Source organism: Mchenga conophoros, linkage group LG7 (genome assembly GCF_057382185.1).
Source record: "Mchenga conophoros isolate Kocher_MC1m ecotype Shallow Benthic linkage group LG7, M_conophoros_male_GT1.1, whole genome shotgun sequence".
NCBI classification, from domain to species: Eukaryota; Metazoa; Chordata; class Actinopteri; order Cichliformes; family Cichlidae; genus Mchenga; species Mchenga conophoros.
This window is the reverse complement of record NC_140532.1, coordinates 60,402,998-60,417,205: the sequence shown is the minus strand read 5'-3', so window position 1 is coordinate 60,417,205 and position 14,208 is coordinate 60,402,998. Positions and strand designations below refer to the sequence as shown.

General features: G+C 39.6%; 1 protein-coding gene across 2 annotated transcripts; it reads left to right on the top strand.

Annotated features, from left to right (window-relative positions):
• Positions 1-6,546: 6,546 nt before the first annotated feature.
• nfil3 (nuclear factor, interleukin 3 regulated) lies at positions 6,547-12,224 on the top strand. 2 transcript variants are annotated; one of them, XM_085280557.1, is made up of 2 exons: positions 6,547-6,720; positions 8,843-12,224. In XM_085280557.1, the coding sequence occupies exon 2, from the start codon at positions 8,931-8,933 to the stop codon at positions 10,296-10,298; it is 1,368 nt and encodes a 455-aa protein (XP_085136683.1). In that variant the 5' UTR covers positions 6,547-6,720; positions 8,843-8,930; the 3' UTR covers positions 10,299-12,224. The 2 variants fall into 2 exon arrangements, with proteins under 2 accessions (XP_085136683.1, XP_085136682.1); XM_085280556.1 differs by having other exon boundaries at positions 6,547-6,732.
• Positions 12,225-14,208: the final 1,984 nt, after the last annotated feature.

The window sequence follows — 14,208 nt, the reverse complement described above, 5'->3', positions numbered from 1 at the left end:
TGGTGTACATTCACTGCTGTTGTGCAGTGTACAGTCTGACAGCAGCAGCAGCCTGTCACTGAAGGGACTGCTCAGTGTTGTCAGGGTGACCTGTATGGGATGGATCGAAGATGGGGTATTTTAATCGAGTATATAGGGAAATGTGAACTCCTCTGACAATCTGAGTAATTGGATAACGCACTGTTATTGAAATTTCCAACTTCTGAGCCACAGAAAGAAATAACAGGCTTCATTAGGTTACCTTCCACTTGTTGACAGCAACTAAATAAAACCAACATATCCACATAATAACACCTTAAAGCAGGGGTGTCAATCTTAAATGAGCTGTGGGCCACTGCTGGTACTGTCATGTCATTGGAGGGCCACTTTAGTGTTCAAGTAGTACAAAAACAAACAAACAAGAAAACACCCACAAATCTTTCAGAAAATGTAGTGTTTTGTTTGTTTGTTTTAAGTTTCAAATAATGTATAACAAAACTGCAAATGTGAATGCAAAAAACTTCTCACTCTTAACTAACTGAAACCTTTTTATTGAACTAACAAATAAAAAGGAAAGATACTCTCTTTCTGGCCAGACACGTGGAAGCATTTCTACAATAGTTTTGTCCATATTTAACTAAATAAAAATGCAGACATAAGTGAACACATTAGTTTTTGACTGCTAGTGAAAATTGTTTTCTTTACATATAACTCTCTCACTGAACAAAGACAGCCAATCCCTCAACATGTTTTTACTCTGCTCATATTGCCCTCATTTTAAAACAGTTTTGCTTTTTAAACAACTTATTTTCAAATTGCACTCAACAACAAAATCCCTCGTAACAAAAACTAACTTCAAGGGCCAAATTGTATTTCCTTTCTTCACGTCAACAGTAAGTGGCAAGTTGTTAGGGTCCCTGGGTCGTTGACCCAGTGTTTTGTGTTTTTTGGTTCTTTGATTTTGCTATTTCATTATATTCTAGCTTTGCTTTACAGGTTTTAGGATTATTCTTAGTTAAGGTTCTCTGGGTGGGGTTTGGAGTTTTAGTGTTCTGGTTTTCTGTCTGTGTTCCTTAGTTGCTGTCTCCCCTGTCTGCTGTATTCCCACGTCCAGTCAGTGTCTGTGTCTGCCCTGGTCCCATGTCTCTGTTCCCTTTGTTATAGTGCCTGCCTGTGAGTCTGTGTTAGGTTTCCTGTTTTACGCTTGGGGAGTGTGATTGTGTGTACAGCGTCTCTTTATGTCTGTCTCCACGTTGGTTGAGTGTGGAGTGAGTGCATATGAGAGCATGAGGGTGGGAATGGATGTTTGTGTCTGTGTGTGCCTGTATGTCTGTGTCTATATGTCAGGTTGGGTATCAGACGCCACCTCTCTGGGGACACCTCAGGCCCTCCAAGGTTTGGAGGCCTATCTCCACCCACCACCACTTCCCCTGCCGGTGGCGGACTCCCTCAGGTGTCGGTGTGTTGGTGGTTCTTTGTGTCTGGGGGTGGGCGTCCGGGTACACACCGGCTCACTCCTTGGCGGCCGCTTGTCGGGGCCTGGGGCTCGCTCGGGCCCCTTTGGAGGTGGGGTGCCCCCGGCCTCTCGGCCTGGGGCTCGGTCACTCAGGCGCAGCTGGGGGCCGGCGGAGCTCACGGGCGCGTCACTGCAACTCCCCCTGACTTCTGCTCCGCGGCTGCTGGGCGAGCCCTCATCTGGGACTCTCCTCAGCTCTTACTGGAACAGTGGCGCGGCTGCCCCTCTGTTGGTCTTCCATGGTCTCTTGTGTTCTGGGGGCCTCTGGATGTCTGGAGTTTTGATCTCCTCCATACCCGCTTCACACCCTGGAGGACGGGGCTGTGGCCCCCCCACACTCCCTAGCAGATCATTACATGGAGAAACCTTTGGAATGCAAGCATGCTGATCCACACAGGTATGCACACATGGGTATTCACAGACGCGGACTAAAGCTTTCTTGGCTGCTACCTCAAAGCACACTGTGCGCTGTCTATCTTGCGTGCTGCACAATATCGTTTATTATTTAGTAAATATTGATATCTATGACTAGCTAGTTTATTGTGATGGTGCTTTGTTTTCTCTATTATTATGTTGCTCTTTGTTGTTTGCTGTCTCCTCTGTTTGTTTTTTTTGTTTGTTTTTTTTTTTTTCTCCATACAGGTGACCCAGGAGTTCTTTTTTTTTTTCTCTCTCTCTCTTCCCCCCCTTCTCACCGTCTCTTCTCCCCTTTGGTTTTCTTTCTTTCTCTCCCCCTCTTTCTCTCATTCATTCCCCCTGTCCTATTTATTTAAAAAAAAAAAAAAAAAAAAAATGACAAAGGATGAACTGAAGCTCTGCCATCACGTAATGTCGCATACTGCTGTTTCTGATGTCATTTAAAAAAAAAAAAAAAAAAAAAAAAAAAAAAAAAAAAGGTTTCCTGTTTTACTTTGAAAGTCCATGTCTGATGTTAATGTGTCTGGTTTTGCTTCCCCTTGTCTCGTTAGGCCTGATTTGTCCCAGCTGTGTTTCCCTCCTGTTACCCATTCCCTGATTGCTCCCTCTATGTATTTAAGCCCTCTTTCTTTGTGTCTGTGCTGTAATCTACTCTCATTTATGCTGTGTGGTCCGCCTGCCTGTTCATGTAAGTTTATTTGGATTTTTGTTACGGTTGCCACTTTTTGCCATCCAGCAATAAAAGCTGAGTTTTGAGTTACTTTCCACTAGTGATGGCCAAATGAAGCTTTCCGAAGCACTGAAGCTTGTATTGAAAAACGGTTCATTACTCGAAGCTTTTCAACACAGTCCTCTCCGGTGACATCTGGTGGTGAAAATTTTGAAGAGCAGCTTGAATCTGCAAAATAAAACGGACTGCTCAATTATCACTGCTCACTCAAGAGTGGAGTTCTCTCTGATATTGGGCCACCGTTCCGTTGCTTTGAACATGTAATTGGTTTTGTTTTCTCGATTGGGGGGCTGAAAAAAATGTAATGCGTATCTGCGTAATACATTTTGATCAATAAACTTTCCCTATTTAAACATGCACTATGGTGGCCTTTCTTTGCTCATAACTCCTTGATGTTGGTAAATACAATAAGTGAGCAATATATATAATATACATATGATAATGCACAGCACATTATGGAGTATGCCCCTGCTGTGAAGTCCTGCCTCCATCTACTTGTCGTTTAATCACTGGACAGCTGGACAGGTTCATACAAAATATTAGATTAGGCCAATTGTCCTATACATATTTTTGACCTAGGGGTGGGATTGATTGTGAACTGGAAAGGGAAAATGCTTAGGAAGCTGAGTAGGGCTGCATCGTCACTGATTTGTAGAATCATTTTGATTCGATACAGGATCCGATTCAATTTGATTGGAATCTGGAAAGTTTTGCCTCAGTCAGAAATATTACAAGTCTGATCATTTAACAGTATATATCCATAATTTCGTATCTATTAAAAGAAAGCTGACACATGTGAGACTTAATTAGAGATGTAAACAGAGAGTTATGAAACCTGCAGCTGCAGAAGCCAGCGGGAAAAAAAAGAGGCAAACACAGCGCGGACCCGCCGACACATCAAAATCTGACTCTGACGCGTCGGGTCCGCGCTCTGTGTTCACGTTTGTATGCAGAATCCGTAAACCTGCTCCCAGTTACTGTTTTAGCTGCATGGTGTTTGACGACATGTTGTGAGGTTTAACCTGAGATGCTGGCGTTTCAGGCATAATAACGTTAATTTACAAATCGACACGGGATTTTAATGAATCAATATCACTTTATTCAATTTAGCATGGATTGTAATCAGAAAGGCGATAATCAAAACCCACCCCTAATCAAGAACTTGCAAAGTAAAAACATGATCAATGTAAGGTAGCCCTTTTGTTATTTACAGTTAACAAGAGGATTAGTGTTACTGTGCGCTGGCTGAGTCTGTTTCTTTTCTTAGAAATAGTTTCTCCTGCCCTGAAGAAAATCCACTTGCATGGAACAGAAGAGGCTGTGGAGTGCAGGAACTACACTGCAAGTTGGTAGATATGCAGGTATTCCTGGGTCCTGCAGACTATCACCTAAAAACAATAAACAAAATGATTTTCTAAACTGTGTAGCAATGTCATGTACGTATAGTGTCAAATACATTTTTGTAGTCTTCATCAGCTTTATGCTGTAATGATATTTACATTATGAAAACATGATTTTGGACATTTCAAGTTTTTCACTTCGGCAGATAAAATGAATTTGAGCAAAATCAACTCAAAATATTCCCACACGCCAGAACGTCCTCTCTTCCTCGCTGGCTCCATATCTGTCAGTGGAATGATCACCTCGTCGCTATCTGTCACCATCAACACACTCCACGAATCCCGTGGATGATTCACTTCCTTATATCTGTTTGAATCAGGTACCGAAGCAGTTACGTGCGTAATGAAGCTTCGGACGTCACTGGTCACGTGACTTTTGCCAAACGAAGCAAGCCTCGACACAGTGCTTCTGAACCAGTGTGTTGTTTTTTTCGACACACGCTCCGGAGCGTCAGCTTCAAGCGGGCCATCACTACTTTCCACCTCCGAGTGTCTGCACATTGGGTCCTTCTACTTCCACTCCTGCCTGCACACAGCCTTAACCTGACACAAGTAGTGCTGACATGGGCCGCAAGTGGCCCCCGAGCCGTGAGTTTGAGACCCATGGTTTACCTACTGTCACTGCAGTGATATTAGCGTTTTTGTTTTGAAAGGTTACTAGTGGATGCTGGCAACAATCTTGTAGGAGAACAATACAATCTGTTATAAGGCCTTCATTGGAAAATTGTGTATTTAGAATGTAATACCAACATGTCATTTGAAGATAACATAGTATTTGGGTAAAAGTTACTGAATAGTATTGGAATAAAGTGTGAAAATTGAAGGATTAAAATATCCAAGAGCTCAAATTACTTCACCAAAGCATGTTTCAATCATATTTTATCAACACAAATTGCACAGGTTTATTGAATATGAATAACTTCACCTCAGTTGTTTAAGCTCCTGCCAAAGCAAAACATCTGTGTGCAACCAGTGTCCACTATTGAATTAAGTAAACCCAACATGTTCTTTTTCAGTGCATAATCACATTTAGTGAAATAAACTATTAAACCATAATTACATATTAGGATTTAGCCAAGTGTTAGAATGTAATGCAGAGTAGTATTTCTAGTAGGCTTTTTTTCATATGCCTGTTTTCATTTTATTTTCTAATTTTTAAAGAAGGCTTTAGAAAGGTCAAAATAAATCTTCTGTAAGGGAGTATCAGCTATTCTAGTATTTATTTTACCAATGCACGGGTGCATTAATACAACATATGTATTTCATAAAGGGCGAACACAAATGTCCAAAGAGACTTCCTGGCAGCTGCCATTTTAAGTATAACCTCTGGTACGGGCACGTTCAGTTTGCAGCAGCTATACAACAGTGGCCTCTAGAGGTGTTTACACACTACGAGCAAATCAGACAATGCAGCACAACACGCAGGTTGCCCCAATGAATTGATTAGGCTGGTAGCAGTGACTTGTTAACTTATCATTTATCAAACATATCTCCCATGAATGATGTGAAATAAATTTGAGGCATAACATTTACGTCACAAGTTAGAAGTTGCAATCAGTTTTTAGGAAAGTGAGTTTAATAAGAGTATAGGTAAAATAATGCAGTAATTTTTTAGATTTTATAATCCCTTTATAAATCATGTTGGCTACAGCCTATTTAGCAGTGCAACAAGAGCATCAGACAAACAAATAGAATATGTATAGTGACAGTCAGGTCTCGGCAGCTGATCATGGCATCTGGTACAAGACTCCACCCCCCCCCCCCAAAAAAAAAAAAAAAAACCCACTCCGTCTGGACTGACGTGTATGTATACTTACAACCAAACAGCTGAAATTAACTGTATTAACCCCGGTTATCTTTTTTCACGTATTTACTACTATTTCCTTTTTGGAAATAGACTTTTTAAAATCACTTTTAATTTTATTTCAAAATGAAATATACAGTATTAAAATTAAAATGTAATTTGTTAATAAGACATATATTCAGCAGTGGAAATAAAATTAAAACAGACTTATACCTACATTAAAAGACAACAGAACATCAAGGAATGGCCTAAGTCTGTTAATGCAACAGTGCGTAAACAGTGTGAATTATGTAGTAGCTAAATTTGACTATAAATATAAACCAATGTGACAACCTTAAACGTTAGACGCACGGAGCTTCTACAGCTTCTTGTGCTGTTTTAGAAGTGTACGCCCCATTTGCAACATTGTTGGGAGTAAATGTGCATATTTATGCCATGGTAAAAGTAGTATAAGCAATAAATACATCGGAAATATTTTGTTTTCGTAATATGAGGACAAATCCGAGCACGGTCTGCGAGCCGATTGTCGCAAATGCTTCACTCCCACTGTGAATGACGACAGACATTCTTAAATAAGATTTGAGCTCTGGTGAAGCCAAGAGTCATTGGCTAAAGTTAGAAAATGCTGCATGCCGATTGGATGCAGTAGCTGTCATTTAATTTCACGCTGCCAATGCACTCAACCACTGACCTACTAACACAGATCCATGAGTCACTAGCCACCTTGAAAGGAAAAAGCCAAGGGAGGAGAGCAAAGTACTTTATAACTTGTAGGATTTTCTTGACAATCATTTCCTTATTAGCTGATGGAAAACCTATGCTGCTTCTGTGTGCATCATACGCGGTGGAAAACCAAACCAATCCCCACAAGCAGGTGATAGAAAAGGTACAGTTTTGATTTGCGGTTAATATTAAATGTCTGGGATTAACATTAAGCGTTGTACAGGTTTGTAGAGGATGGTGCCTGATCACACGCCCAGAAATCACAGGGGCGTTTAGCTAGCTTATATTTCAGTCAGCTGGCTACCTTCTGTGTGTCCTCGCACAAAACCTATTTTAAATGTAATAACAGCCTCGGTAGTTTCCAAGTTAAAAGTGCGACAAAGCTCACGTTCGAGTGTGTGCTTTTTAAAAAAATATATAGTTATAACCGGTATAATAGATGTTTAATTTTATTCAGGCACACGGGCCTACCAGTAGCAGTGATTCATAGATTACAACACTGTGTTGAAACACAAGAATGTGATGTGGCTTGTAGAAACATTATCAAAGCACTGTGGCTTCTGTCGATGTGTGGACAACAGAATGGGTCAGTCCACGTCGGGACAGCAAAGTAACGCTTTCTTCTCTGTAATGTTGTAACAGTTTACTTTTCAGGGCGTAGATGGACCTCGCGCTTCAGCCGCCAATGTCATGAGTAACGAAGACAATGATGTCATGTACAGAGTTGAATGCCCACATTGTCTTAGTAAAGTCTGTTACATACAGTGTTAGCTACCTAACACATGTGGACAATTTTAGAGCTATTTTACTTGGACGCAGAGCTGAGCAATCACTGGTCCATATTGTTATTGCCACACAGGCAAACATTGCATAATGTCTGCACCAATAGAAATTGCTGGCACTCGGGATGGCAGGAGCGGGGCTTATTGTATAATACCGACACAATGAAGGAATCTGGGGCAACAGGACGCGTTGACGGCCCGGTGCTGGAACGCCGAGTCGATCGCTCTGTACTGCTTGTCGCGACTGAACCAGCAGCAAACACTCGGTCAGCACCCACCCTCCAAGTGTCGCACGTTGCGATAACATCGCCACCGTTTTTAATCATGTATGATCCAAATTTAGGCACGATGTTTTGTTGCCTCGTTAAAAAAAAAGACAAAAGGACGCGTTCGTCAACGCCAGCTGGGGTTTGCACATCGGCACCATAAAATCTGTAGTAGACTGCGTAAGGGGTTCAAGTAAATGAAAAGAGAAATATTTCTCCTGTATTTCAAATGGATTTGTCGGGGATACAGCGCCTTCTTGCTTCTAAAAAGTGGGAGACCAAATTGTAACACACAAAGTTAGTGTCTGAAAGTTACCAGACTATAATGTATACACAAGTCTGTGACCTATTAGTCATGTCTCTCTCTTCCTAAATGTAGACCCAAGTCAAGGACAAAACGAGGGCACAGAGTCAAGAAGAAACATTTGAGGAAACTGTATCACACCCTAAACATAAATTTTTCTAATTAAAAATCTTTCTGCTCCTCTTCTAAATACCACTGTTTGCTGCAGTGAGTGTGAAAGACTAGTTCAAAAGAAATTATTCAGGTTACAGGCTTCGTGTTTCTCATTTTTTGTGATATCATGCCTTTATGTCTATTTTCATCATTTTGAATAAAAAAGTTTGTTTACTTCAATTTCCTAAGCTTGGCATGTGCAAAAGAACTGCTACTTTAAATTTTAATCAAGGTAAATCATGGGGAAGCACCAATTTATTGGCCAGGCATTGGAACTGACTGATATACCTTGTTGACTGGTATCAGGCTATTGGTAAATAAGATGACATTCACCAATGACATCTTTAAATATTTATCTGTTACACAGCATGAATTTTGAAATCTGTTGAAGGAATCCAGTTTCTGAAAGTTAAATGATTATATGTTTTCTTCATGTTTTTTTTGTACTTTAATGAAGATTTCTTTGTTTCTCTGACACAAAGTAGGAAATGGTAATAGCAAAACTAAAAAGTAATTACCTTGATATTAACTCTCCCTATTAACCACATTTTACTCTTCTACAAATGTATTTTCAGAAATATATTGGACTCATAATTGCAGCCTTAATGTTTTATGTGTAGAGCACAAAAATCTGAATAAGCTTTAAGTGGATGATAATATACAATCTTTGATCAGCACAAGTAAATATTAAAGTATCATGGTAACTTGTTTGACATTGTTTCAACTAAACTCTGACAAAAAACATTTCTGTTGTGTCTTATTCCACAGATTTCTTCAACTCAAGCGGATTAATTCCATGTGACAGTTAATTTTGCTCGATACAAGCATTATGGTATACAGTTGAAGATCTTTTAGCATGCTGACAGTAGCAAACAGTAATAATATGCAATCAATAAAGCAAGAAGTGGACTCCAATCAGTCCTACAGTGGAGAGGATGCCCTGTGCCTGGCTGTGGCTTTACAAGGGACCAACAGAGACCTCCTGAGCCACAAAATCTCTGCACTTCCTTTCAAGGCTAAATCTGCTTGTCGTAGGAAAAGGGAGTTTATCCCAGAGGAAAAAAAAGACACCCTGTACTGGGAGAGGCGTCGTAAAAACAACGAAGCAGCCAAGCGTTCAAGGGAGAAGCGACGCATAAATGATATGGTGCTAGAGAACAAATTGGTAGCACTTGGCGAGGAAAATGCCTCCCTCAAGGCTGAGCTGCTGTCATTGAAGTTGAAGTTTGGATTGGTGAGCTCGACAGCATATGCCCAAGAAGTCCAACGGTTATCCAGCTCCGCCACTCTTAACCTCCACCAAATGTTTATTCCACCCAATGCTAGCCAAGGTTTTACCAGCAAAGAAAAGGAGCCTATTCACCTGCGCAGCAGCTGCATATCAGTCATCAGGCATTCACCTCATATGCCCAAGACATTTACCGCAACTCAGGGTAGCTTTACTGTCTGCAGGAATGCAGAGGTCAAGCAGGAACCGGGAGAGAATGGCAGCTATAGACAAGAGCAAGGTAGTCCCTATGAACTCTACAAACCTGGCATAGCCAGCCCTTTGTCTGGAGTCTACACTCAGTCTGCATCATTCATGCAGATCATGAGGTCATCTAGTAACTCACCCAGGAGCTCGGATGATGGTGCAGTTAGCAAATCATCTGATGGTGAGGATGAGCAGCAGGTCCCCAAAGGGTTGATGCCATTTGTAGTAGACCCAAGAAGCATCATTGTCTCCACACATAAAGTGCCAGATGGTAGTTCTTCAGCTTTACCCCATAAACTGCGGATTAAATCCAGAACCGTCCAAATCAAAGTGGAGGCAATCGACCCCGAATACGAATCCTCTGGAAAGTCCTCTTCTCCTGTCAGTATTTCAGAGGGAGAATGCTACCAGGCCACAAAAAGCACTTTTGGTTGCACACAGGCTTCTCACTGCCCTTTGTCAGTACAGGTCACCAACATGCAAGACTGGAGCCAGCAGTCTGAGCAATGGCATGTAAGCCACGCAATGACACTGCAGGGTGGGTGCACGAATAATGATGAGTCCTCAAGCCCCGTGTCAAACAAAACCATTGTGGATGTAAAAGACTCTTCCTATGCACACTTGAATGCAGAAGACTGGTATGTAAAACAGAGCTTTGGCACCCTGTCTCCCAGAGCAGTCGCTTCCAAAAGAGAACAGGTACCTGGAATAGATTCTACCAAAAGCGTCGCTGATCATCATGAGACATGAGTTTCTCTGAATGACAATTGTATGCTTAGCATTATATTTGCTGTTTCACTGTGTGGACATTTGGGTTAAACAATGTTTTCTTTTGGTAAATTTTCAAATGGGGGTAGGGACAAATAAGTAAATACTTCAGCCTACTCCTTTTCAAACAAATAATGGAATGATATTTTGTAATGATTGTGAAGGCACATGTTTGAAATGTTTGAAATAAAAATGAACTGAACTGAACTGAACTGAAATAAATGAGTTTGAATAAAATACTAGAGTCACAAATAATAGTTTTTGTGTATCCAGGCTATTTTCCAGTGAAGGTTGAGGAGAAATGGAATTACCCACATTGTCATATGATAAATTTAGTATAATATTCCTGTTCCTCTTACAAAGGCTATTTCACTTAATAATGCCAGTTCATTGTACTTTGGCTTTTTCCAATCCAAACTTACTGTTAATGAAACCAACACTTTATGGCATTGTTTGTGTTAAATTACATCATTAACAGATGGGTTTTATGTCATTTAACAAAGCAGGAAGCTATTTAATGTGAAGTGAACAGTGGAGAAGACTGGAATGTTGAAGTGGTAATTGGAACTAGTCTATGTAGCAGCAGAGTGGTGAAAACTGATAAAGGTTAAACTGTACGTGACAAATTATTCAGCATCATGTCCCTCCACGTTTTGCAAAGTAAAATAGGATCACATGCATAAGTAGCCTAAGTAAGGATTTTCTGGGTACTTTGAGAATTTGCTATAGACTGTTATTGTGTAAAACATTGTGAGTGAAAGGTTTTTTTTGGTTTGTTTGTTTTCAAGAGTCCAAACTGTTCATGATTGCTATCATAGAGCGTTGCCTATTGATATGTACCTGCTGTTGTTGAGCGCTGCTTTTTTCTTTTATTTTGTGGCGCTGAAAAAAGGTTCCAGTTGTTAACAGCAGCCCTCCCCCCTGCTGTCAAATTTGTGGCCAGGAGCAGCCTGGCCATTATTTGCCTTGAAGCTGAAATTCTTCATGTTTTAAGTCATATTATTGGTTTGTATGTTTGTGTAGTGCCAGATTACTTTTCTTTTAACAACTTCCTTAAAGTGAATGAAAGTTTTATACTTCTTTTCAGAATTATTTTGAGGAATTGGTTTGAAAGTTACAGATTGTTAAGAGAGCATTTGTGTTCAGCCTTGTTCTTTTGGTAATGTAAAGCCTGCTTATTGACATTAAACATTCATTTAACAGCACCTGGAGGCTTAAACATTTAGTCAATAACATTGTCACAAACTTCCACCAGTGGGCTGAAACACAGCCACATCCCTACTGGAGTTTAAGAAAAGAATGATACAGATTTTGACTCAAACTTTAGTACAACTTTTAAATAGGCTCTGCTTCACTCACTGTTTCACTGTTTGCCAAACTTTGTTTTGCTTTTTCATTATTTTGTTGATTACTTAAACTTTCCAGGCTGCTGGTTAAAGCGAGATTGTGAGTGACATTTGCTGGAGAATTGTAAATTTCCTTAACCTTGACAGGACTGTAGTTGGATTTTACAAAGCTTTGAAATATTTTTGAATTACACAATGCTCAGTTTATGGAAGAAAGGATCTCAACCCTAAAGTTTCTGTTACTATGTAGAATCCAGAGCCATCAGTAATCATCATCATCATATATGCCTTGTTTGCTGTTTGTAGCAAATTGGGGTGGTCACATATTACTATGTGACTTTCTATATAGTTAATATAAATGAGCAAGTTAAATCAAACATAGCTGGTATCATGTCAAATAATTTACTTTATTTCAAATACATTGTATGTGCATATTATGCCATAGTTGGAAATGATAATCATAACTCATTTTTTCCAGCAGCTTCAAGCTTTATTGTAATGTGAGCTTTTATTCACAATAAATGTCCTGTCATTAAATATATGCTTTCTTTCTTTCTTTTTCTTTCCTGAAGCTAATACTAAATGTGATATTTGTGATTGAAAATTATATTTTGGCTATATTTTCAGCTATGTCCCTTTTCTTTTATAGTATTAGGTCAATCATTAAGCAGTCATGTTGCCATAAGTCAGATCTCCCAGCATCCAAGTGGCTTTCAGTTTTTATTTTTACTCAGTGAGGAAAGACTTTCTAGTTCTTTTCACGTAATATGGCTGGATTAGGAAACACACTAGAAAATAATGCTACAGTAGCAAATTCATTTAGATGTAAAACCAACCTCTTCAGTTGTGTTAAGAATGCCTAAAATCCATCAATCCATTTGTTTTATGACAGAACAGCAAAGAGAAAAATTCTCCAAAAGTTGTTGATTCAAGCTGAAACTGTGTGGATAGCATACTGCCATTGGGAATAGAGAACACTCACCAAAAGAAATGGGTTAGTCATGTTTGTAAATCATCATACAATTAAAAACAGTACAGTTAAAATAATCTGAGTTAGGATTTAGCATTTGCTTTTGTTTGTTACTGGTTTAGAGAAATCACTGCAATAAGAAACATAATTGTTACAGCTTTAATGTGTAATTTTATATAAACACTACTCTATATAAACACAAAATACGTTTTCAACTTAAGGGACTCTTAAAGTAGAATTTTCAGTTCTGAGTTTAGCTTTCCAATGAGTTCAAGAACAAGTGTAACTTCACCTACTTTTTCTCCTGGTCTCTCATTTTCCTCCTTAGACACTGGTGATCTAATCAAACATAAGAACTGTCAAAGAGATTAAGATCCCCCCATCTTTATCCAAAATATAAATAACAGTACTTAACATCCAGTCTTTTCATCAATAAAGGGATACAGAGTTTTAAAACAGGGTTTATCTGAATGCAGTTTTGCTAATAGTTAATTATGCTTAATTCTAATCATATTATATCCAACTACAAGTTTAATTAATATCCATCGGGGGCATTCACCAGGGCATACCCGGAACACCACACCCAGGAGGCATCCTAGTTAGATGCCCAAACCACCTCCACTAGCTCCTTTCGATGTGGAGGAGCAGCAGCTCTACTCTGAGCCCCTCCTGGATAGCCAAACTCCTCACCCTATCTCTAACAGGACATATTAGCTGCATTTAACCTTCAGTTACTCTTTATATAGTTAGGTAGGAGTCAGACCATGTTTCTTTTTAGCTGAAAAACATTACACCAGGTAACCTGCAGTGTTGAAAACGTGTTTTCCGACAATGTTTGCTACCCTACAATCCGTCCTGCTCTGTAGTAAATTCAGCGACATTTGACCGTCCTGTTGCTCCCATTGAAATGTATACAGCCTATTTAAAATCTAAAACTTTAAATTGTCTGCAGCCTGCTGTTGTTACCACTGTCCTGTTTGACATGGATACTAACTAGCTAACTGACTGAATGCCCATTAACCTTAGAACACCTGTTTTGTGTGTGTGTGTGTGTGTGTGTGTGTGTGTGTGTGTGTGTGTGTGTGTGTGTGTGTGTGTGTGTGTGTGTGTGTGTGTGTGTACAGAGAGACAGCCAGGTTCATAATAGATATAAGGAAGTTTTTTTTTCAAAAAAAGGACCCACATTCAGGTAAAAGTGTAAAATCAAATGATCCGTCAATCAAGAATAATGTTGGATCAGTGTTTCAATGTTTATATCTCTTATTAGATGTTCATGTGGTTTGGTTATTTGCCTTTTGGTTGAAAATACACTGAGAGAGGACTTTTTGTTAGTGATCTTAATAGAATTTTTTTCATATTAATGTAATTTTTCATCTAATTGAATACAATCTATTTGTGTATGATTGCCAGCCCAAAGAGGGAGAGAGGAAAGAGGGGAACGTGAGGAGAAAGTACAAGGTCAGGAAGAACCAGGTAAGAAAACAGACAGGGAATAGTGACAGGCACAACAGAAACTGTTAAACTGGCAAAGAGAAAAAAAATCTGATTTTACTCACAATCTGGAAGTTGTGTCCTC

Bases quoted from the DNA above. Each gene is read 5' to 3' on its own strand.
- nfil3 (XM_085280557.1), top strand. From the start codon at position 8,931: ATGCTGACAGTAGCAAACAGTAATAATATGCAATCAATAAAGCAAGAA.